The sequence below is a fragment of the Martes martes genome, assembly GCF_963455335.1.
Source record: "Martes martes genome assembly, chromosome: 13".
NCBI classification, from domain to species: domain Eukaryota; kingdom Metazoa; phylum Chordata; class Mammalia; order Carnivora; family Mustelidae; genus Martes; species Martes martes.
In genome coordinates, this window is record NC_137901.1 from 69,564,304 (window position 1) to 69,588,023 (window position 23,720).

General features: G+C 46.4%; 1 protein-coding gene across 1 annotated transcript in view; it reads right to left on the reverse strand.

Moving 5' to 3' along the window:
* The window catches only part of OSBP2 (oxysterol binding protein 2), a gene marked incomplete at its 5' end in the record, with an annotated part of 159,673 nt that extends 140,434 nt beyond the window's left edge, over positions 1-19,239 (reverse strand). Inside the window, one exon of the mRNA XM_080821621.1 lies at positions 18,563-19,239. Coding sequence (XP_080677747.1) covers positions 18,563-19,239 — 677 coding nt within the window. The remainder of the gene's footprint in view (positions 1-18,562) is intronic.
* Positions 19,240-23,720: the final 4,481 nt, after the last annotated feature.

The following is a 23,720-nucleotide window of genomic DNA, read 5'->3' on the forward strand; positions in this document are numbered from 1 at the left end:
AAAACTATTGGGTAAGCAAATGGTTAGATGAGGAGAAGTTTCTCTTTATAGAATTATTTCTACGGGGCGCCTGGGTGGCTCAGTGGGTTAAAGCCTCTGCCTTCGGCTGGGGTCATGATCCCTGGGTCCTGGGATCGAGCCCCACGTTGGGTTCTCTGCTCAGCGGGGAGCCTGCTTCCCTTCCTCTCTCTCTCTCTCTTCCTGCCTCTCTGCCTATTTGTGATCTCTGTCAAATAAATAAAAATAAAATCTTTAAAAAAAGGAAATATAGAATTATTTCTACTAATAACTACAAAAGGAATGATAGAATATCATCATTTTGCTACCTATATTGAACCAATGGGTCTAGGAAATTGTCCACGATGGCTGCTGGGGTGTGTGTGTGTGAAAGAGAGAGAGAGAGAGAACCAGACAACATATGTGTCCTTTCAATATACCTGTGAATCATTCTGCCAATATAATTGACTCTTACTCTGAATCCCTAGCTATCAGTTTACAGGAAATGAAGGAGACAGAAGAGTACCATAAGCAACATTATGGAGATGCAATCAGCAAAATCCTGTCTGAGGCAAACTACAGAACAAATGACCTAGTTTCCTTTTTTTTTTTTTTTTAAGATTTTATCTATTTATTTATTTGTCAGAGAGAGAGAGAGAGAGCACAAGCAGGGGGAGTGGCAGGCAGAGGGAGAAAGAAGCAGGCTCCCTGCTGAGCAAGGAGCCCAATGCAGAACTCAATCCCAGGACCCTGGGATCATTGACCGAGCCAAAGGCAGATGCTTAACCCACTGAGTCACCCAGGTGTCCCTGACCTAGTTTCTTCAGTCAATTAATTACAAAGGGAAAAAAAGAGAGAAGGAGAACCTATAAACCAAAAGAGATTGAGGGGCTCCTTCCCCTTTCCCAGGCTGTTCTCTGCCATGGAGATTCAGACAGCACAACCAGCAACATCAGAGCAGCTGAGCCCTGAGGCAGAGAGGTTTGGCTGGTATCACCGGCAGGATTAGCAACACTAAGGTCAAGAAAATTCACTGAGTTGGGATGCATGGGTCCTGGGATCGAGTCCCGCAAAGGACTCCTTGCTCAGTTGGGAGCCTACTTCTCCCTCTGCCCGTCAATTCCCTGCTGTGTGCTCACTCTCCCTCTCTCCTTCTCTCTCTTTTCTACAAATAAATAAATAAAATCATTAAAGAAAATTCAGCAAATATGACTGGGTGTGGGGGAACAAACAGGATTTGGTCAGCATGGCTGAGAGAGTAGTTTCATACAGGAAATTGAGCAAATATGTAAATATATTGAGGATAGGGGGAGCCAGAGCTCTTATTGTCAGAGTCTGAAGTTGGAAATATGGAAGGGGAAGATGAGAAGGAACTGTCTCTATCCACAGAGAGAGCCTAGAAGCAATGATGTCCTAATGGCAATGAGCACACCCAGCATCCAGAATTTGGCTTCTAAATTTTCTAATAAAAGCGACTGGGGTTCATCTGAGAAATGCACATTCGACTACAAGATAAACCAGGAACATGTTGTTGTTTCTAAAGTAAGGAAATGTTCAGACTGATGGGTAACATCAAAGGGACACAGGAGGCAGTTTAAAAAGATTCCTCCTGGGGCACCTTCGTGGCACAGTTGGTTAAGTGGCTGCCTTCGGCTCGGGTCATGATCCCAGGGTCCTGGGACCAAGCCCGGCATTGGGCTCCGTGCTCAGCGGAGAGCCTTCTTCTCCCTCTCCTTCTGCCTGCCACTCTGCCTACTTGTGTTCTCTCTCTCTCTCTCCATCAAATTAATTAATTAATTAATTAATTAAATCTAAAAAAAAAAAGATTCCTCCTACCCAAAGCTGGGAAAACTTGAGTATCAATATAAATGAGAGTTACTTATAATAACCCACTGGATGAGACAAAAATCCATGATGTCATACTGATATGAATAGATGAACAGGTAAGTAAATAAAAAGCTCCTCCTTATAGTACAATGCATTCTAATAAACGTGCAAAGAATAGTGTTATAAGAAAAACCACCAACTGGCAGCCATCAAAGTAAAAACTTATTTGATTCAGCCAAGAAAAACAAAGGGTACTAAAAACCAGTGGGATTTGTTCAAGAACTGTGTTTTGCCTAGCCTCAAAGTGTCTCCACATAAAACTACATTCTAATTTAATTCTAATTAATTACACATTAATTAATGATTATATTAATTATATTCTAGTTTTATCCTAATTAATTACTCTAAGTAACTAAATTATAATTAGATTCTAATCAATTACTTACTGATTCTAATTAATTGCTTATGTTTCCAATAAATTGTTGATTCTGATTAATTAATTACTTATTAATTAGTTGGTTCTGATCAATTACTTATTAACTAATAATTATAAGTTAACTTTATAGTGGAGAAATTCGGCAAACACCATCTTAATGAAATGATGAAAATTACATCACTAGTAGCAGAACAAATCAACGTCATGTGCCTCCTGATATGATGCACTATGAAGGACACAGCAGTGCAACATGTGCCACAAGCACAGGTCCTCAAATCTAGACATAAGGGAACACTAGGTAATCCCAAATTGAGGCACTGGTATGTAATAAAAAATGTCCAGGTCATGAAAAACAAGAAGAAATGGAAGGACCGCTCCAGACTGAAACTCAAGTGACAAGATAACCAAATGTAATCAGTGACCCTGGATTGGCTCTTGTACCTCTAAAGGACATCACTGAGACAACTGGCAAAATCTGAATGGGGTCCATGGATTAGATGACAGCATCGTATCAATGTTTACACTGTGGATATAGGAGAATGCCCTTGTTTTAAGGAACACACACCGAAGTATTAAGTGGTAATAAGCATCATGTCTGAAACTTACTCTTAAAATCTTAAGAAATATAATGGATAAATATAACATAGAGAATGATAAGGTAAATGGAGCATAGTAAAAATTGGCTGTATGAGAGATGGGTACATAGGAACTATCTGCACATTTCTTGAAATTTTCCTCTAAGTTTGAAATTATTTCAAAATAAAAAGATTATCTAAAAAATCTGGGGAGGGGACTTCTGGGTGGCTCAGTGGGTTAAGCGTCTGCCTGTAGCTTAGGTCATGATCCCAGGGTCCTGGGATCGAGTCTGCACTGGGGTCCTTGCTCAGTGGGAAGCCTGCTTCTCCCTCTACTTGTGCTCTCTCTCTCTCTCTCTCTCACTCTCACTCTCTCTCTCTCTCTGAGACAATAAATAAAATCTTAAAAAAAAAAAAACTGGGGAGGGGTGCCTGGGTGGCTCAGTGGGTTGGGCCTCTGCCTTCGGCTCAGGTCATGATCTCAGGGTCCTAGGATTGAGCCCTGCATTGGGCTCTCTGCTCGGTGGGGAGCCTGCTTCCCCCCCTCCCTGCCTGCCTCTACCTGCTTGTGATCTCTCTCTCAAATAAATAAGTAAATAAAATATTATTAAAAAAAAAAAAAAACTTGGGGAGAAATATCAACGATTGCAATAAATGGACCTTATTTGGATCCTGATTTCTAGAAACTGTAAAAACAATTTTAAATCAATGGGAAAATTTTAATATTGACTAGATATTTGATAATATTAAAGAATCAGTATTAAACTTTTAGGCATGTTAATGCCATTTTGATTTTTTTTTAAAAAACCTTCATCTCTACATACTGAAATATTTATAAACATTAATTATTATTAAAATTATTTTTAAACTTAATTATTAAAATTAGGTTAGAGATGTCTGGGGCTTGCTTCAAATTAAGGAAGGGTGAGAAGACCATAGACTGACCCAAAAGTAAGACTTGCTCACACTGAGTGAGGGGAACATGGGGTTCATTATATCAATATCTCTACTTTCATATGTTTGAAATTTCCCATAATAAAAAATAAAATCCATTTGAAATCCATTGCATTTTAAGTTCTTTCCTGTGTGTAGGGATGACCAACAGCAGTGCTGAACTGATTTTTTTTTTAAGATTTTATTTATTATCCATTTGAGACAGAGAGAGAGAGAGCACACAAGCCAGGGGGAGGGGCAGAGGGAGAGGGAGAAGAAGTAGGCTCCCCACTGAGCAGGGAACCCAACACAGGACTTGATCCCAGGACTCTGGGGATCATGGCCTGAGCCAAAAGTAGACTCTCAACTGACTAAGCCACCCAGGCACCCCACGAACTATGTTTTTTTTTAAGATCTTATTTATTTATTTTAAAGTAAATGCTACACCCAATGTGGAGCTTGAACTCTCGACCCTGAGGTCAGGAGTCACATGCTCTACCTACTAAGACTACCAGGTGCCCCTGTGCTGAACTACTTTGATGGTGAAGGGGTCCTCTTGAATCCCAGTGAGCCAGGCACAGGAATGAGGCTGTGCACTGAGTGTCTCAGAAGGAGATAAAAGATGACAGGTCCGCAGGGCACAGGACTGGATCTATTTCAAGACCTAGTCATGGGCACAGACCAATTCAAGGTAGTTGAACAGACTTGGTTTTTTTTAAGTCATCACATAGTCTCTGTAGCTGCAGCTACAATCTACAGAATGTTCCAGCAACCTAGATTCTTCCTTTTACAAGTGACCTGTTAGCTTAAAATTTCAGCAGCACTAAAACAAACCCCCCAAAAATATTACACTAAGCAAAGGAAGTTCTAAAAAAGAAAACCAGTTAGCAAGCCAAGCGAAAGACTGAAACACCACAAATTAGAAGTCAATTAAGGAAACACTTGGATGGAATTTTAACACACCGAGGCCAATTACAAATTTAAATGCACAGATTACAATGCAAGCTCACAGATCTGATGGGGAGACAAGTCATTTGTTCAGGAATTCTACTTCCTTTTGTGGCCTCCGGTTGTATGCACATTGATATTAATATTAGATGGAATATTCTTAGCTAGAAGTGACTCCCACCAAGTTTCAAATGAAGGAGAAATGGCAGTTGAACTCCTACCAAAACATGACAGCAGCGTGCAAAGCTGAAGACCTCACAGCACAGGCAGTCACAGACTTCCCCAGCAGAGACTGTGTTTAAAACAACTGTTGCCCCTGCTTGTCACATTTGCTGTTTTGTTCAGTCAATGTGACAGGCCAGGCACTAGGTTCAAACCAGTGAAGAGAACAGATGAGATTCAGGCTTCCGCCATGGGTTGGTAGCTCTCCTGGGCCCCCACAGAATCCAAAAAGAGTGTAAGACCTTCTGTCTCTCCTCCACCATTTGGACTGAACAAGGGAAGGGTCCTGTCAGCATGGAGGGGGTCTCCCTATGAAAAGGTTCCTAAACTCCAGAAGGATAGACCACAGCTTGGCTATACCCAAAAGAGCTCTCAAACATGTCTTCCTTACCCTGTGGCAAATCCAGCCCTGCTTTCCTTGATTGTACATGTTAAACAGGAGTGAGAGGTTAAATGGAAGCTTTTCACTAGTTAAACACTTAGACTAGCAAATCCTTACATTCAAAACATCCCTCTCAGTTATGAAAGGGTTTACCAGGTACTCCTCATGGTTTGTTTCAATAGCCAAGTAGGGCTGTTACAGATGATAAAATTGGGGGCCACAGAGGTTTGGAGACTTTCTCCCACATTGACAGGGCTGATTATGTAAGTAACAAGATATTGTGGAAATGACAGAGTCAAAAAAGTTGAAAAGGTGAAAAAAAAAAGACAAAACAAAACAAACAAACAAACAAAAACAACCAACTAACCATTGTGGTTTCTGCTTGCTCTCTCTTGGATCACCCTCTCGTCCATGTTGCGATGACGTTCAAGCAGCCCTTTGGAGAGGCCCATGGAGAGAGGCACTGAGGCCTCCTACCAACAGCCAGCACAACCTTGCCAGGCACGTAAGAGAGCCATGCTCAGAGTGAAGCCTCTAGCCCGGTCCAGCCTTCAGGGAACCGCAGCCCTCATGAGAAATCCCGAGGCAGAATCACTCCCAACCAACTATACATTCATGCATTCTGGCCCCACCAAAACCATGAGATAATATTTATTGTTTTAAGCCACTAAATTTTAGGATGATTTGTTATGCAAGAAGAGAAAACACACAGGGACACCGAACCAGCCTCTCTGAGGATGGAGAGTATGGCTGTGAGGAAAGAATAAGTCCAGCAGTGTGGGGCAGAGAAACACCACAATGAAGACAGAGGTTGCCTGGAAACCCATCTCAGCTCAACAGAGGAAGAACTTTCTAACAGAGTTATCTAAGGAATACCAGCTTGTCTTGGAAGATAAAGATCTGCTCTCTGTCACCAGAGAAGTTTGCTCAAAGGCTAGTGCTAATAGGACAAAGATGCCATAAGGAGAAGTCAATGAACTTCAAGTTAATGGTTGGACCAGACGACTTTTAAGTTCCTTTCCTACCAGAGAATCTTCCATACCATGCAACTTACCCAGGGACCTGCAAAATCTTCCTCCCCAGCTTCCCAGGCTCCAATGACCTGCTTGGGCAGTGTGTGTCTGGCTAACAGTTACTGAAAATTGATTTGTTCCAGGAGGAAACACATGAAACAACACATGAGCTACTGGTCCTACCCTCAAACCAGCTGCACATGTACACGGACATACTGACACCAAGTACAAACCAGGGCTGACAGGGGAAAGGAGGCAAGGGACCTGCAGCCCAAAGCCATTAACGTCTAGAAGTCCACAAAAGCAGTGAGTGCTATGAGGCACCCAGGTAAATGCAATTGAGTGAGAAAGCACTCTGGGAATCTGCTAGGGGGTTAAGAGTACCCTCATCTCCAGAAGGCAATGACTCAGTAAACTGGCAAGCAAAATAAATGCAAACTTAGGACAACTGCAAGACTCGGAAGAAGAAAATCACTTTTGTGCCCACAACTGGCAAAATAATTTCATTTTCTCAAAATGGAAAATCCAAGGAAGGTGTCTTTCTTGTCATAGCATATAAACAACACAGCATGTAAACAACGCAGCCACTTAGTCTGCTTGCAGGTCTCCCCAAACCAGAAATAGGAACACACCACTCGCCCATCTGTGGCTCCTCAAAAGCATCACCCAGATCAGCCACCAGCCTCCCTGCTGCCTGAACTCTGATCTCCAAGCCAACAGACATTTCTGTGCCATGCCCACTGCCAGGCAGAGATCATCTTTGATAGCTCATCTCTCTCCCAGCTTCTTCTAATTGCTTCCTCATCAAATTCTCAAGGAAGTTGGGGCTTAAAGGAATCCCACGGATCACCCAGTCTAGCCCCCTTATTTTATAAAGAGTGTGATCACTGGAAGGAAGGGTAGAGGCTGGGATAGACTGAATTATTTTTTCCCAATTCCTAATGTGCTCCCTGAATTACAATTACATGTCCACACCCTTCATCATGGGACTTTGGAGGGTCACCCACTACAGAGGGGAGTGGGTACCCTCTGACCCCACTGATATGAGATGGGGCCGTGTGCCTTGATTCAGCTGATGGAATATGGACCAGAGTGAAGGCATGCAGGCTTGAGCCAGGCGCTCCCTTTCCCACTCACCCTCCTATTCTTCTACCATCATGGCAAGAAGACAGACTCTGCTAACCCACTTGTTTAAGGCAGAGGCATGTCCCAGGGGCCACTGCTGGAGGCAGATCTGCTCCAGCCATCTGCAGACATGCAAACACGAATAAATCACCCTTGCTTTAAACCTCTGAGTTTTGGGTGATTTATTTGGGGGCTGCCTGATCCAGGAGCACAAGTGAGCTGAGGACCCATTTCTAACTCTCATCTACCCCCTCCCCTATTAAGATGTACACAGAGCCCACTGTCACTGGGGTGTGACAGTAGAGAAAGAAACCAGAAGATGATCCCAGAAAGGCAGAGATGAAGCTGGTCCTGAGGGTAAGCACGGTTGTATGTGTTTGGGATGGACAATGAAAAGGAGTGACTCATGCCAAAATGCAAGGTACATGTCAGCAATCTTTGTCAGCAACCTAACTGTCTGCTTTTGATTTCCCCCTGCCTTCTCTTAGGCTTTTGCTGTCATTCCTTTTGCAAGTAGACGGCTTACTAGCCAGTTACAGAAGCCTCGAGATGTGGGGAGGGAACTTAGAGGTCTGTCTCCTTGGATTAACTTCCCACAGTCCCAGATGACGGAGCTGCAGGTGGACCTGGAAAATGGCACAGTGCCCTAGACAGTCAGTATAGATGCTGTTCAAATGGGTTTGATTTTCATGACTGCATATATGGTGCCAGAACGCCAAGACCAGTCAGCGGGGAAAGGACAGTCTCTTCAACAAATGGTCCTGGGAAAACTGAATGCTTACAAGCAAAAGGAGGAAATTGGAGCCTTAACTGACTCCAGGGTTGGGTTAAGACAAGTATAAGAAGAGCCTGGAACATGTTTTCAAGCTAGAACCAGGAAACACCATCGGGCTCCTACCCAAAAGACTCCAGAGCCAACTGAAGAGGCCCCCATGCTGGCAAAGACAAGGTAGGACAATACGAACGTCATTAAGGGCAATAGAATAGGGGGCTGAAACACAGCAAACATGTTTGTATCCATGAGATGATAGTGTTTTAAGTTTTTTTTTCTTAAAGATTTTTTATTTATTTGACAGAGAGAGCAATCACAAGTAGGCAGAGGGGCAGGCAGAGAAAGAGAGGGAAGCAGGCTCCCTGCTGAGCAGAAAGCCTGATGCAGGGCTCCATCCCAGGACCCTGAGATCATGACCTGAGCCAAAGACAGAGGCTTAACCCACTGAGCCACCCAGGCACCCCCTCTTTTTTTCATAAGATTTTTTAAAAAATTATTTATTTGACAGAGAGAGAGATCACAAGTAGGCAGAGAGGCAGTAGAGAGAGAAGGGGATATGAGATGATAGTGGGGGTTTTTTGTTTTGTTTTATTTTTAAAGATTTTATTTATTTATTTGACAGAGAGAGATCACAAGTAGGCAGAGAGAAAGAGAGGGGAGCAGGCTCCCTGCTGAGCAGAAAGCCCTATGCAGGACTCGATCCCAGGACCCTGAGATCATGACCTGAGCCGAAGGCAGCAGCTTAACCCACTGAGCCACCCAGGCACCCGAGATGATAGCATTTTAGAGAAAACAAATGAAATGGATTGGTCACCATTGGAAGATAAGAACCAATTTGTGATTTTGAGAGCTTGTGATTAAAAGGAAAGAATCAAGAATTTATTCTGCCTTTCCTGTGAGAACTGTAGCCTGTGAGTAACCAGAGTAGTAGATGAGGGAAGGTTTCTCTTCCTAGAGGTATTCCTGCTCATAAATAAGGAAGAAATCATAGAATTACACTAATCGAAGACTGGTTATCACTAGCAGCTAACATCACAAACCAAGAAGCCACCAGATATTATGAGCTCCTGATGGAAGAACACATCATCACTTGATCAAGTTTCTAGATCCATCTGTCAAATTAAAGAACTGCGGAGGACATGTTAACCTACACGAAGAGAATGCAATCAGCAAAACCCAGACTGTGTGAAATTCTGTGGGTAGAACTTACTTGGGTCCTGATACAAATGAATCAAAAAAACATTTTATGACATTTGAGACAACTGAAACTGCGAACACCGGATATTTGATGATAATAAGGAAATATTATTAATTTTAGTGTCACAATGGTATCGTGGATATGTTCTTAAAAGTCCTTATCCTCTGGGTGGCTCAGTGGGTTAAAGCCTCTGCCTTCAGCTCAGGTCATGATCCAGGGGTCCTGGGATCAAGCCCCTCGTCAGGCTCTCTGCTCGGCGGGGAGCCTGCTTTCCCCTCTCTCTCTCTGCCTGCCTCTATGCCTACTTGTGATCTCTGTCTGTCAAATAAATAAATAAAATCTTTAAAAAAAAAATCCTTATCCTTGAGAGATACATACTGAAACATTTACAGGTGAAATGTGATATGTGGGATTCACTTGAAATGGTATTGGCAGGTGGGGGACTGAGATGAAAGAAGATTGGCCAGAAAGTTAATAATTGCTGAAACTGGGTAATGGGTGTACAGGGGTTTGTTATACAACTGTCTACTCTCATATATGTTTAAAATTCTTCATACCGAAGCATTTTAAATACAAATGAGTACAATGAGTTGTCAGTACTGTCACACATTCTTGGCTCATGCTGAGCCTCAGAGAAGGAGCTGAAAATCTGAGCAATGTGTATCTTCTGTGTTCACTTGATTCTCCTGGCAATTCAGTTACTCCCCATGGTCTACTGCAATAGTCCAGGCTGTGTGCTGGGTCTTTATAAATGGGAAAAGATTAAAATGACAAAGTGTCTTCTATTTTTTTTTTTAAAAAAAAGGACTTCACTGGAATTTGAAAATCTACTAAGTAGAAGGCACTATGTCCAGCACCCAAAGGGAAGTTACAGCAGGAAGACACAGCTCCAGGCTCTAGAGGGGAGGAGCCAGGTGTTAATCTAAAGGAGAGAGACAAACCAACATCATTCTAATAGGGTACACAGCCAAATGACATAATACACAAAAGGAGCGTCTAAGGAAGGATGGCTCTGCCAGCTCAGCTCATTGCAGGGGAATGCAGGCAGGTTCATCCTGAGATGACTTGGAATTAAGACTGTCAGCTAGGATGTCAGTAGCAATGAAGAGGAGATCTCCTGGCTGAAAGGATGGCTGGTGCAGACAACAGAAGGGGAGTCTGAAGGGCATGTGGTGTGCAGAGGGAGGAAAAAGGCAAGTCGGGCAGAAGATGGGTCAAGGCCAAGGGACCAAGAGAGAGGGAGAGAGGGAAGGGGCACTCAGCTGGGCAGGGCGGGGAGGGGTGAGACCAGGAAGAACACACGCTGTATTTTGGGAAGACGGGACCTACTGCAGCTTCAAAGGACAACATGATCTGGCGGTGTCCTATGCGGCAAGCTCAGCAGTGCCATATGCCCTCTTCTTGGTTAGTCAATGGCCCAGCAATGCAGATCAAATGGTGTGAGTCAAGATTGTTAAATTGGCCTTCAATGCACAGCGCTGCGACCGAGCGTCTGATGAGGTGTCAAGACAAGTGGAACTCAGTGATCAGGACTCTTAAAAACAGAAACAGATGCGGGAAAGAGTCCCATGTAAAAGAAAACACACACACAGAGCACCCAGCATGACCCTGAAATGCATCAACAGTTTGCTTCATGGGTCTGGTTATGAAAGGAGCCTCTTAAAGCCACATCTCTGTGTGGCGACACTTGGAATGTGTGATTCACCACACATCAAAGCTGGCGATTTCAATTCTGTTCAGGGTGTTTCTTACCATCTCCTGCTCCCTGTATGGCAGTATACAGGGGAGTATATTTCTCTCCACCTAGGATAAGCAGACATTGATCCGGGTTTAAGGAACCCCACATCCTTTGCACAGACCTGTCTTTCTTTGCTGATGCAGTTTGCCAGCTATACCCCAGAAGACGACAGGAGGCATGGGAGCTGCTTGCTTGAACACCCAGCTCCCTGGGAGCTCCCCCACGGCACTGGGTCCAAACCTGCTGGCTTTTTACCAAACGGTCAGGATGGGTATGGATTTCCCTCCTCCCCTTCCTCCTCCATGCAGTGGTTTCATGATGGTATGCATGTCTGTCTCCCACACTGCCTTACAGATTGTTGGCACTCGATAAATGATACAACCAGAGCTGGTATATGCTTACTGTCACAAATATTCCAGACTGCTCATCAGGCCCCAGTCTTGGATTAACAGACCCTCCCCAAAGGAGACACCAGGGTCAGTAGCAGCTGAAGAACTCACACCACACATTCCATCAAAGGCACAGAAGTACTTGCAGAGGAAGGAAGAACATGTGGCAACTGCCCCAGTCATATGCAAAATCAAGTCACCAAAGGGTCTCCCAGGGAAGGTCTAGATGACAAAAGCATCTATGAAACAATAAAGGGACAAGCAGTGTGGCCAGAAGCTCCATAGAGAAGTCCCTCAGGCACACAGAGCAGTGGGCCACGCCCATACTCTGCAAGACTGGCATGTTTTCTCTGACGGGTGGTAAGAAGCCACTCTGCCACTCAACGCCAAGTGTGAGCCCTCACGCTCCCTGAACCAGAGTGAGTGTTGGCCCTTACCCAGGCCTGGTGTTACTGAAGTCTGCAAGGAAGAAGAGGTCAGAGCTATGCAGAAAAGAATGAACACAGCTGGCCTGAGACCACTTATCCTTTGAGAGATTTGCCCTGGGCTGGCATCTGAGAGTCTGGATTTGGGGAGGGCCCCCCCACTCACTCACTGCTACCGGTGGCTCACTGTGCCTAAACTACTTGCACAAACTAGCGGTCTATGCGGAATACCTGCTTTCATTCTGGCAGTCTGGACGGTGGGTGTGAGCCAGGCAGACGGTGCCCACGTGGTCAGCCCCCTCCACCCCCTGCAGCAAAAACCATGGCCACTGAGTCTCTGATGAGCTTCTCTGGCTGCCAACCTTTCCTGCGTGTTGTCGCAACTCATTGCTAGAGAGATCAAGCGTGACCTGTGTGACTCCAAGGGGTGAGGACCCTCAGAGGCTCGCCCATGGTCTCCCCAGACTTCACCCCTATGTCCTTCCCCCTTTTGCTGATGGGGCTTTGCCCCCTTTCACTGTAATAAAGCACAGCTATAAACACAAATAGATGCCGAGTCCTAGTAGTCCTCCTGGCTCTTTAGGGAACCTGGAGGGTTCGTCTTGGAGATCCCAACACAGGGCCCCCGCCAGAGGCTCTGCCCCATGAGATGGGTGGAGTCTGTGAGCTATCCCCTGGGGCCATCCGTGAACTCCCACTTCTCCCTCCATATATCCGAACCATGCTCCTGGCCTGCGCTCCTCCCTGAAACCGTGAACTAGACATCGCTCTGACACCTCAGAGAACCCCACAGATGTGAGGGCCTGTTATTCGATCGGATTTAGGGTGGAGGCGTCACCTCTGACCCATGACCTGCTTCCCACAGGGTCTTGCACATGGAGGGCGTGCAAAGCAAACCTTCCGGTGCGCAGGAAACTAGTTGAAGGCGCTATAAGGTTGACACAAGCCCTTTTAATAGCTTCACCTTTGCTCCCTGTTCCTCCAACCACTGCCACACTTTACAAAGTGACAAGTCATCCTAGGTATACACAGATCATGTACATAGACACTTGCAACCCTATGGAAATAGAACTGGGACCACAGAAAGAGGCTACTGTTTCACTGAAGAGCCTCTTTCAACACAGTTGAATCTGTCAACATAATATATCCAGATAATCTGCATTTCATAACTGTATCTGGCAGTCCGGGCTTCAGCCGGCAATCTCCCACTTATCCTCCCAATCTCTTTCCAGCAAACAACTTTTTGAAACTGAAAACAAATTAAGAAAAACCCAAGTTTGTCACTAACATCCTTGGCTTTCTGAAATCTCATAAAACTGCAGGCAATTCTCATTCATTCACTCATGCTTCCATTCAAATTAGCCAAACCACTGAGAACATATCCGCGGCAAAGCACCTGCGAGGCTCTGTGGGGAGGACAAAGAAGATGTCGAACTTGGCCATGGTGTTCCTTTGGCACAAAAGCTGTCTGCAGAGATGCTCACACAGTGTGTGTGTGTGTGTGTGTGTGTGTGTGTGTGTGTCTCCCAGAGAAGGAAGACATGGCCCTTGGATCAGTCATGGGCCACTGTGGGTATTTCAAACAGGAGAAAACCCATGCAGGGATGTATGAACATAAGGGGTTTAACTGTTGAAAACGAAGATTAGAGAAGACAAGGCAAGTCCGGGGCCCTGTTGGATGGGGAGTTAGCACCACAGTGGCGGGGCGCTGTCCAGGGCAGAGGCTGGAAGCTGGGCCATTAGTGCAGCAGAAGGCAGACCTGACCCACAATTTGGCCCTAGGAATGGAGCAGAGGGACTAGAGGAGAAAGGCAGGGCTCGCGATTCCATCTGATGTCAGAATAGAGGAGGAGGAGGCAGCAAGCATGACTCAGAGGTTTTCAGCTATTCATAGAAAGAGAAAAGTTAGCAGGAGGAGCAGGCTTGGTGGGGAAAATTACAATTCATGTCACTAGACTTTGCTAAGAACATTGGTGTGTACAGTGCTCTTTCAAAATATGCTGCCAGTCCGCTCATGACCTCTTGGCTAAATGTTAAGAAAATACACTTCAAGCAAATGTGGACGTGTTATCAGCCTGTGCTTTCCTTTTCAGCCTCCCAGTGGTCTTACAGTATGAAATACTGGATGATATTTTAAAGGAAAGCTGAATCCAAAATGATAAGGCCACCATCTTCTAGTGCAGAGACCCCAGTGGCTTAACCTGCAGATTTGCCCTCTCGGGGCCACTTTGTGGCTGCAGAGTCTTTCCCATCCCCGTCCTTCAAGGATTCCCTAGAGTGACGTTGAGAACACTACTATTTCCTGGCACCCCGTCTCCATGAGGGTTTGCCTTTCAGAGATGGTCTCACTGGAAGAATGAGTACATGATCCCTCCTAGAGTCAAAGATGTCTTGGTCTTCTCTTACCTGACCTTCTCTTACCTTACCTGACCTACAGTGGGCCCAGCTCAGCAAACACTCAACAGTCTTCCCCAGCCAGAAGACTCAAAATTTATTCTTACTTGACCGCAGCCTTCTTTCGTACAGACCCAGGCTATTTCTTTGAGGTCTTCCTTGCTGACTGGCCTAGCCATGCCTACCCATGCAGATCAGTCAAAACAACAAATAAATCAAAACAAACGCTTCTGTTTGAAATCGTTTCCTAGGAAACAAATGTCATTTATAGTGCTACCACAGAGGCAACTGGTATAAACAAACCAGAATTTTGCTTAACCCAATCAATTTTGTCATTAATATGGAGAAAGTTCATGCGTGGAACACTCTTGCCCTAAGGACTTGCTTAACTGATACCTTGGAAAATTCCACAGCACTTGTGAATTCTTCCCTAACTTCATGTAATAACGTGTTCTCTCTGAGAGGAGAACTGGGGATAAAATTTGTTAAATGGGAACTAATAACCCAAAGACCATATTCTCTTTGTGTCCAAACAGATATGTGATCAATCGTGCCTTAATCGTGCCAGCGATAGAATAAGAACCTCATCTTCAGTTATTGAGATTCCTAGCACATTGCTGGAAAGAAGTAAAAACCTGCCAACAATTGCTGATACTTCCTGGAAATTGTTTCTATATGTGACAATATTTATGAAGAGGGTCTTTTAATCCTGATTATAGTACTGTAACCAAGTCCAGCTGTTGGCACGAGGTACTTCCTCCCTTAGAATAAGCTTAAGTGATCAAATGAGTTTCTCAAGCAAAATCTGGGGCAGAAGTACCTGAAAAAGCCACACTTCACAGAGAAATTCTAATCCAAAACTCCACTGATTTTCCACTAAGGTACAAATAGTGGGGACAGAAACTCGGGTCAAGATTATGAGATACCATAGTATACCCACTTGATTGGTAAAATCAATGCAGACAATACCAAGTGTTGCAAAGGATACAGGTCCACAAAACCTCCTAACTTCCAGTGGGAGTATAAACATTGGAACGACTGCTTTGGAAAATAGTTTGGCATTATGTAAGGTGAGCCTTCACGTTCCTACAACCCAGCGATTTCACCCAAGAGAAACTCCTGGACATGTACAAGAACTGTCACGGTCGGGGCCCCTGGGTGGCTCGGGTCATGATCCCGGAGTCCTGGGGTCAAGCCCTGCATCAGGCCCCCTGCTCAGCAGGGAGCTTGCTTCTCCCTCTCCGTCTGCCTGCTGCTCCCCTGCTTATTCTCTCTCTCTCTCCTCTGTCAAATAAATAAATAAAATCTTAAAAAAAAAAAAAAAAAGAACTGTCGTGGTCAGCCATCAAGAAGAGAACTAAATAGAGAAATAAAAAGTGACACACTCACGTCCTGGATTGTTACAAAGCTGTCAGAATAAGTCCCCCCAAATCACATATTGTGCAATACCCTATTTTATAAAGTAAAAATGGCTGAAATGAAAAGTATGAGGCTTTTAGAACTGCATATAGATGAGATAAAACTGAACAAAAAGGAAAGAAAGAGGACAGTGATGCAAATTTGGGGTGGTGGTTACCCCGGAGTGGGACAGGCTGGAGGATGGAAGAGGGTAGGGAGCACAAGATATAGGGGTCCACATTTTCTCTGAAGATATTTCTCTGAACACCAGGCTTTGCGTAGTTAGGAAAAAAAAAAAAAGAGTAATAAAACAAAATTAGAGTGGTCTTTCCAAAAGGGAAGCTTGCAAGGGAAATGGCTCTGATTCCTTCTCCACCAGGCTCATCACCCTCACAGGTTAAACCCGGCTCTCCCTGCCCCTACGGGAGAGAGCTCACGAATAAAAATTCACTCTGTCTTCAGCTCACAAGCACTTCAATCTTGCCTCTCTTCTAGCCACACACATTTGGAGAACCACCCAGGGACCCCTGGGTGACTCAGTTGGTTAAGGTCTGCCTTTGGCTCAGATCATGATCCCGGGGTCTGGAATCAAGCCCAGCATCAGGCTCCCTGCTCAGTGGAGAGCCTGCTTCTCCCTCTCCTTCTGCCTGCCACTCTCCCTACTTGTGCTCACTCACTCTCTGTCAAATAAATAAAAAAGAAATCTTAAAAAAAAAAAAAAAAGAACCACTGAGAGCTGGGATTCCAGGCAGGGTAAGAAGAGAACACACATATACAGCACCGTGCACAGACAGAGCCCACATAACCCACATTGCTGCCATCAGGGCTATGAGCCACAGGCCTGGAGGGTGCTCTGTCCCCAGCACAGAGGGCAGCAAAGAGGGTTTTCCAGAAGGTGCAACAAGAGTGCAAGGAAGAAGCAGAAGTTTGGGCTCCACCTTGGAAGGGCTTCTTCTGCACTTGGAGACTCACTCATCTCCCTGGGCATTTGGGCACCTCCCACGAGGGAGGCCCTTCTGGACAAGCCACAGAAGGTTTGTTCCTTCGACCTCGGTTTCCTTTCCTCTAAAATGGGAATGAAGACATTTTTGTGGAAAGACACACGTAGGACTATGATGGCACAGGGCTGTCCTAATGTCGGGAATCATTCATTTTACCCAGACAAGTAAAGCCACAGTTCTGCCCGCCCTGGAGTCTAGAAATGTCCAAAAACAAAGCTATAGAGCTGGACTGTGCAAGCACACACACCAGAAACTTACTCTCACCCACCTCCGCCCCCCCAAACCAGTATCTGTCCCCACAACCTTATCAGCAAGCAGTAAGAATTTTTCTTGTTGCCCAGAGAATCTGCACCTTTGAGATAACCTTGAAATGCCAACTGTCTACACAGTTATTTTAGAGAAAAGAAAATGGGATCTCTTTGCTCTTTCAATTAGAATAAAACAAAACAAAATTGCATGGGGTCAGATTTTACTTCCACTAGAAATGTAGGACCCTTATAAACATTACCTTGACCCCTCTAGGTTAGTAGTACCTGGTAAACACAGATAACTCAACAATGCGAACTCAAGCGTGAGTGGGCATTAGGACACAGATCTGGGACAGGCACAGAGCCTGGAGTACAACAGGCCCAGGTCAGACTCTCTCTCCATTGCTAGTGTGGCCAGTCCACAACTGACAGTGACACATTTATAGCAAATCACTGATGATCCCTACCACTGCATGTCTTGGTGAAATGTTTACACATCTAACAGAGAATGGTAAGTGGGATAAAAACACCCTTTGGAAAAGAATCATTTCTTGTTTGGTTGCCTAACTATAAGAACGCTATGTTCTGTGTGATCTGGAGGGAGCAGCTGAGGGGCACCAAGATACCACATGAGAAAGGCAAAGGAGAAATATTTGTCGCTTTTCTCCCCTGCCAGGAATTAATGACAGTGATCCCTGTTTTGGAGTGGGAACCATCGCTTAAATTCAGTGGAGCTCCCCAATTATCAAGGGCATCATAGACTCAACAATCCTCCAGAAGCTATGTTCCAAAAGGGCTAGTAAGGATCCTACAAACCCTATAGTGAGTGACCTGAAGGGATACGGCCTGACCAAGTGAAGTCACGGAAGTGACCTGGGTTGCACCAGACATCAAGGCAGGGCCCTCCTGTTTGCAAAGACAATGGAGCAGTCCTTCTCAGACTGTGGTCTGGAGCAGCAGCATCTGGGAACTTATGAGAAGTGCCAAAGTTTGGATCCTCCTAGACCCTTAGACTGCATCAGAAACTCGGCAGAGAGGCAAGTACTCAGTGTTTCAACAAGCCTTCCAGGGAATTCTAATGCCATTTGTTCAAACCTGAGCCAGCATTAGAATTCCCTGGAAGGCTTGTTGTAGGATCCTTCCACAGTGGGTCCCAAGGACCGAACAAGGTGATTGTTCCCCTCAATCCCTAACACAATGACCTTAGATCCTGAACCAGAATCAAAGATTTTGGGGAACTGACACCGTTTGGCTGCCTGAGGCTCCACTACCACCAAGACCAGAGGGGCCCTGAGGCCCCAGGTCACTCTCACTCCACCTCCCCACTCACTCCTTAAACCCAAGCTGGTGGGGGAGGGGTGGTGGTCAGCACCCCCAGCCCTCGGAGGCTGGTCAGAGATATTATTTATCCTGCTAGAGTCCATGTTCCCAAACATCCCTCGGCTAGTGGCAGTGTCCTCCACCCCTAGACAACCTCTGTCACCATCAGGGCAGCATCACCACCCTCCAACCTCAGATGCCCCAAAGTGGCACCCGCGTACCTGTAGTAAGACAGCAGACCATTGCTGAGCACGAACCAACGGCGCTGGTACCCTTTCAGGTAGTTGGTCCATTTCAGCAGCCAGCCCTTGAAGCTGTCCAGAGGCAGTAAGACCTTGGGTGCCGTGGAGGTCGTGCCAGTCCCTGACATTGGAACCCCAAGAGACGCCTTGGCCTGTCCGGGTCGCAGCAGGGGCGGGGGCTTTGACACCGCCTGCGACCCCAGCTCGGGTTTGGTCCAGGGCGCGCTCCCCACTACTGGCCCCAGTGCGGGCAGCTGCTCTGATAAGGCCTTGGGGCAGGTCCCAGCCCTTACACTTGAGCCCAACTCTTGCCGGGGCCCTGACCCCCGCCCCAAACCCAGCAGCAGTTCCGTTCCCTGTCTGGACTCTGGCCTTGGCTCAGATGTCTTCTCAGACACAGGCTCCAATCTTGGCACCGGCTCAGAAAGTGGCTCCGGCGCCTGTTCTGACCCCGGCGGCCGCTCGGGCTTCGGCACAGGCTGGGGCGGAGGCTTGGGCTGAGGCTTGGGCTCCGGCCCGGGGCCAGGCGTGGAAACGCTCATGGTCGGCGCCGCCGTGTGGCAGGACAGGCAGGGGACAACCGTGAACAGCGACGAGAGTCCGCGGGAGCGGCCGCCACAGCCGCTGCCTCGGCACAGAGCGGCCGCTTTCCCCATAGAGCCCGCCGACCGGAGCGCGGCCGAGTCGCGGGGAGGGGGAAGCGGGAGGCGGGGGCCGGGGGCGGGGCCGGGGGCGCCGTCACGAGCGCGTGGCGCGGGGCGGGGGCGCGCGCAGGTCCCCTCGCGGCCCCGTGCGCCCCGAGCAGCCAGCGCCGGCCGACTGTTGTCCTCCCCGCGCGCAGCGGGCCGGAGTTGGTCCAGTTGTCCCTCTCTTGCGTCGCCAGTGCTGGGCTCAGGTCTGGCCCTTGGAAGGCGCCCTGGAAACACCTGTGGCGCTAGAGCTTCGCGGGCCGGCGACGCGGAAGGGACGGCGCGCTTTAGGCCACCCTCGCCGCCTGCGCTCCAACCCGTGCCAGGCGCTGGGGGAACAATGATGAATGCGGAGCCCGCCGGCTCCCAGCGCGACTCTGCCTGCCGGGCTCGGTGCCGGCGCTCCCCCGTCCGGGGTGGGTTCGTTCCCCGAAACCCGGGAGATCGCGGTGTGGGGGAGCAGGTGCCGCGCTCAGAAACCACGAAATGCGTCCGAAGCACGGGGGCCCAGGCGGATGACGCTAAAAGCTGTGGAGGACGCCCACCGCCCCCCATGGGGGTCTGTGGGTCCTTACCCCGAAGAGGAGGTGCAATGGCTGAAGTCACCAACGCCTCCATCTCCTGAGCAAGCTGGCCTCGAGTTCATGCCCTGGCACTTGGCTGCAAGTCGCGGCATAGTCAGGCTCTCTAAACAAATACAGAAAGAATTTTTGTAAACTGGGCTTTTTAGGTGTAACAAGGACATCTAAAAGCGGAGTTCTTGGACCTCCTGGACCTCTTGGACCTCCTGATATCCCTGGGTAATCCTGCCTGGCAGTCTATGAGGCTTCTGCAGTCGCCTGCAGAGTTTTATGTGTCTGTGCATTTTTCTAGGGAGAAAGTCCACGGTTTTCATGAGATTCCCAAAGAAGTCTGTGATCCCAGAAAGGTTAAATGTTTTAAAGACTGTCCTAAAGGGAAAGGTCGATGATTACCACAAATAACGGGGGTATACAAGTGGAAATGTTGACTTTGGTCCTCCCACCCAGATCCTTCCTTTTCTAGAATTCTGTGCCGGCTGCCCTCTACCCATCCTAATGTGTCTTACTCTCCTTTTGCCCACTGTTCTTTCCTGCTCTTTACTTGTGACAAGACTGCCTATGCAGGGACCAGACTCCTACACAAAGTGATAGCCTGAGCTAAGCAGGCTGGAAGGTGCAGGTGGTGCAGACACTCCCCAAACAGAATTTCTTGCTATCTTTTCTGGTGACTCTGGGACCCCTTACTGGGACACTTAGCCCTGAATAGCGGTCCTACCTGCAGATTTTTGTGAGCTTGGGAATGCAGAAACCTACCTATCTTGGTATATCATGTAAATACAAAGATGGTCTTGGTTTGAGTCAAGGAAAAGTGGTTACCTCTGAGAACTGGACAACTAGGGGATGGAGTTGGAGTGTTCGCTTTTCACTTCTACCCTTTGAACCTTTTGAATGTTTTAACTGTGTGCTTCACCTATTCAAAAAATAATGTTTCGGTTCGTCCCAAGAAAGCTTATTGGAAATTTAGTTTTCCATCTGCATCTTCCTGGGATTCTAAGTCAGTAGGTCTGGGGTGGAATCCCGGAGCATGCATTTTAATGAGCTCCCCAGGGGTTTCTGATGTGGGTGGATCATTGACCGCACTTTGATGGATGGTGATGTAAAGAGAAAATCCTGGGCTCTGGGCATCAGATCCACTACGGAAATCCCAGCCCAGCCACTCCCTACCTATAGAACCTTCAGCCACCTCATTGAGCTTCCTCTTGCTCATCTGTAAAATGAGGATAATAATCCCTACCTCACCAGTTGAGAGTAATAAAATCATGTATGTAAAGCACATTTGGCATAGTAAATGCTCAGTAAGTATTCTCTAGTTATCTAACTAGAGGGGTGCTCTGTGAAATGTTTCATGAAATGAATTAAACAGAGGCCAGAGCAGAGAGATGAGACCAAGGTTAATAGGCTTGGAAAACAGCCACAGCAGTGGAAAAGCTCAGCGCTGGCTCAGTATGTGCCAGATGTGTGTGCAACCCCAAGGAAGGAAGCCAACTATTAAAAGTTTAATTATATGTTTTGACTTCTGCAATAAATGGATAATAGGCTCTAAGGCAGCTGCCAGAGCGAGTGAAGAAGGTATCACAGAAAGGGCAAGGTTTGCACTGAGTCAGAGGGCAGGGAGTGGAGGGACATTCAAGGCAAAGAAATCAACATGCACAAAGCCTCAAACAGGAGAAACAACAAAGAGCTCAGCATATCTGAAAGACCAGAGCAGGAGATGAAACAGGGAGCTAGGTGGACACCACACAATCAAGAATACCCTATAACCTACAGAAAGTGGGTCTCCTGGGCACTGGGATCTCCTGGGAGATTTTTTAAATTTTAAGTGCCAGATTCCACCTGCTGGAGAAATGGCTATCTCCAAGTCTGGGGCAGAAAATATGCAAGATGAGCCTGCCTGAGACATCTTGTCACCCCCAGAAAGTAAAGAGGCCATTAAGGACTTAGAAGCCAACTTGAAAGGGACTCCCACAGGCCGAGGACAGGCCAACGAGCATCCAAAAGAATTATTACAACGGGCTAAACATCAAATATATGAAGATCCATAAGTTAGACCCACAAATTCTTAAAGTTACATAAAGAGAAACGAAACTTCATTGGTTGCCTTTGATGACCAACACCAATTCATTATTCTGAAAACTGATATTAAGTCTGTATCCTTCCTTTCTTATACAAACCCTCTATAACTAAGGAGTTTATGAGGGAGAAATTTTTTATAAAAGAATTGGCTAATAAATGAGAAGGAATAACAAAATTAGAAGGAAATGTCATCTTTTGGCAACCCCAAATGAAATAATGGGTCCAGACAATGATCATCAAAGCTTCTAAGTGATGGGGTCAATGGGGAACTTCAAAAAGGACTTAGCAGACTGATGTCAGCTGAATCTACAGATGAATCTTCCACCGCCAAAAATGCAATGACAAGACATTATGTGTCTCTGGATGTAACCCAATAGGAAACACATACGAAGCATTTGTACTTTTCCCCTCCTCTTACCTCTGAAAAAAACCCTAAACCTGAATTGTATCCGGCTTGTAGCCTGATCGGTATAAAAGAAATGGAAGAGACAGAGGAACATGCTGAGTGACCCAAGAAGTAAGTCAATCAAATTCATAAAATAGGAACACCCATATCCAAATGACCATGTATTCAATAAATACATGGCCTATGAAAAAAAAAGGTGGGAAAAGGAAAATGTTATCCATTTTAAAAAGACTTAAGAGACGTATCAACCGATGCAGTATGTGAACCTTCTTTAGATCCTGATTCAAACCTGTTGCAAAAAATGTGTATCAGGGACAATTGGGTAATATTGAACCAAGACTGGGTTTTAGGAAATATTAAGAAATTGTTTATTTTGTTATGTGTTAGAATGGTATTGTGTTTTCTAAAGGATTTATCTATAGAGATACATTCTGATTTCCCTCTGGGTGAAATTATATGATACTTGGATTTGCTTTCAAATAATACAGCTTTTTAAAAAATGAGGTGGGTGGGGACACCTGGGTGGCTCAGTTGGTTGAGCCGCTGCCTTCGGCTCGGGTCGTGGTCCCGGGGTCCTGGGATCGAGTCCCGCATCGGGCTCCTTGCTTGGCGGGGAGCCTGCTTCTCTCACTGCCTCTGCCTGCCTCTCTGCCTGCTTGTGTGTACTCTCTCTCTCTCTCTGGCAAATAAATAAAATCTTAAAAAAAAAAAAAAAAAATGAGGTGGGTGGGGAGCAGATGAGAAACGAATGGTCAGGGGTTGACAGTGTCCCAGCCAGGTGATGGGTACACATGCATACATTATATTGTTTCCTTGGCTTTTGCTTTTGTGTACATTTGAAAATTACCAGGAAATGCCTTTGTTTTACAAATGTTGGGCCTTTTTCAAACCTCACCTCCTACCTTTCCAACAACCTGTAAGTTCCCCCATGTTTCTATAAGAGGGAATCAAGGTTCACAGAGCTAAAGGCCTGCCCGGAGTCACACCAAGGACAAATGGGGAGCCAGGTTCAAACAGAAGTTTCTCTAGCCCCAAAGCCTGTCCACCTGTGTCATAAGAGAATAGAGACACCAGACATACCTGCCCCCAGAAACCTGCCTCCTATCCCCAAAAGAAGCCTTGCCAGGCTGCCCCTGAGGACCTTAGGAGTAGGAAAAGCTAAAGAGGGACAATCAGAGAAGGCCCTTGTGGGTGGGAAGACTCCAGGGTAGCTGGATCCAACCTCATGCCACAGAGCTGGTCACAGCCACCACTTACACCTGCGGTCAAGCCCAACGTCACCTTGCTAACTGGGTAACAACGCAGCCCTTTCAGGGCACCTGGCTGGCTAAGTTGGTAAATCATGCAACTCTTGATCTCAGGGTTGTGAGTTCAAGTCCCAGGTTGGA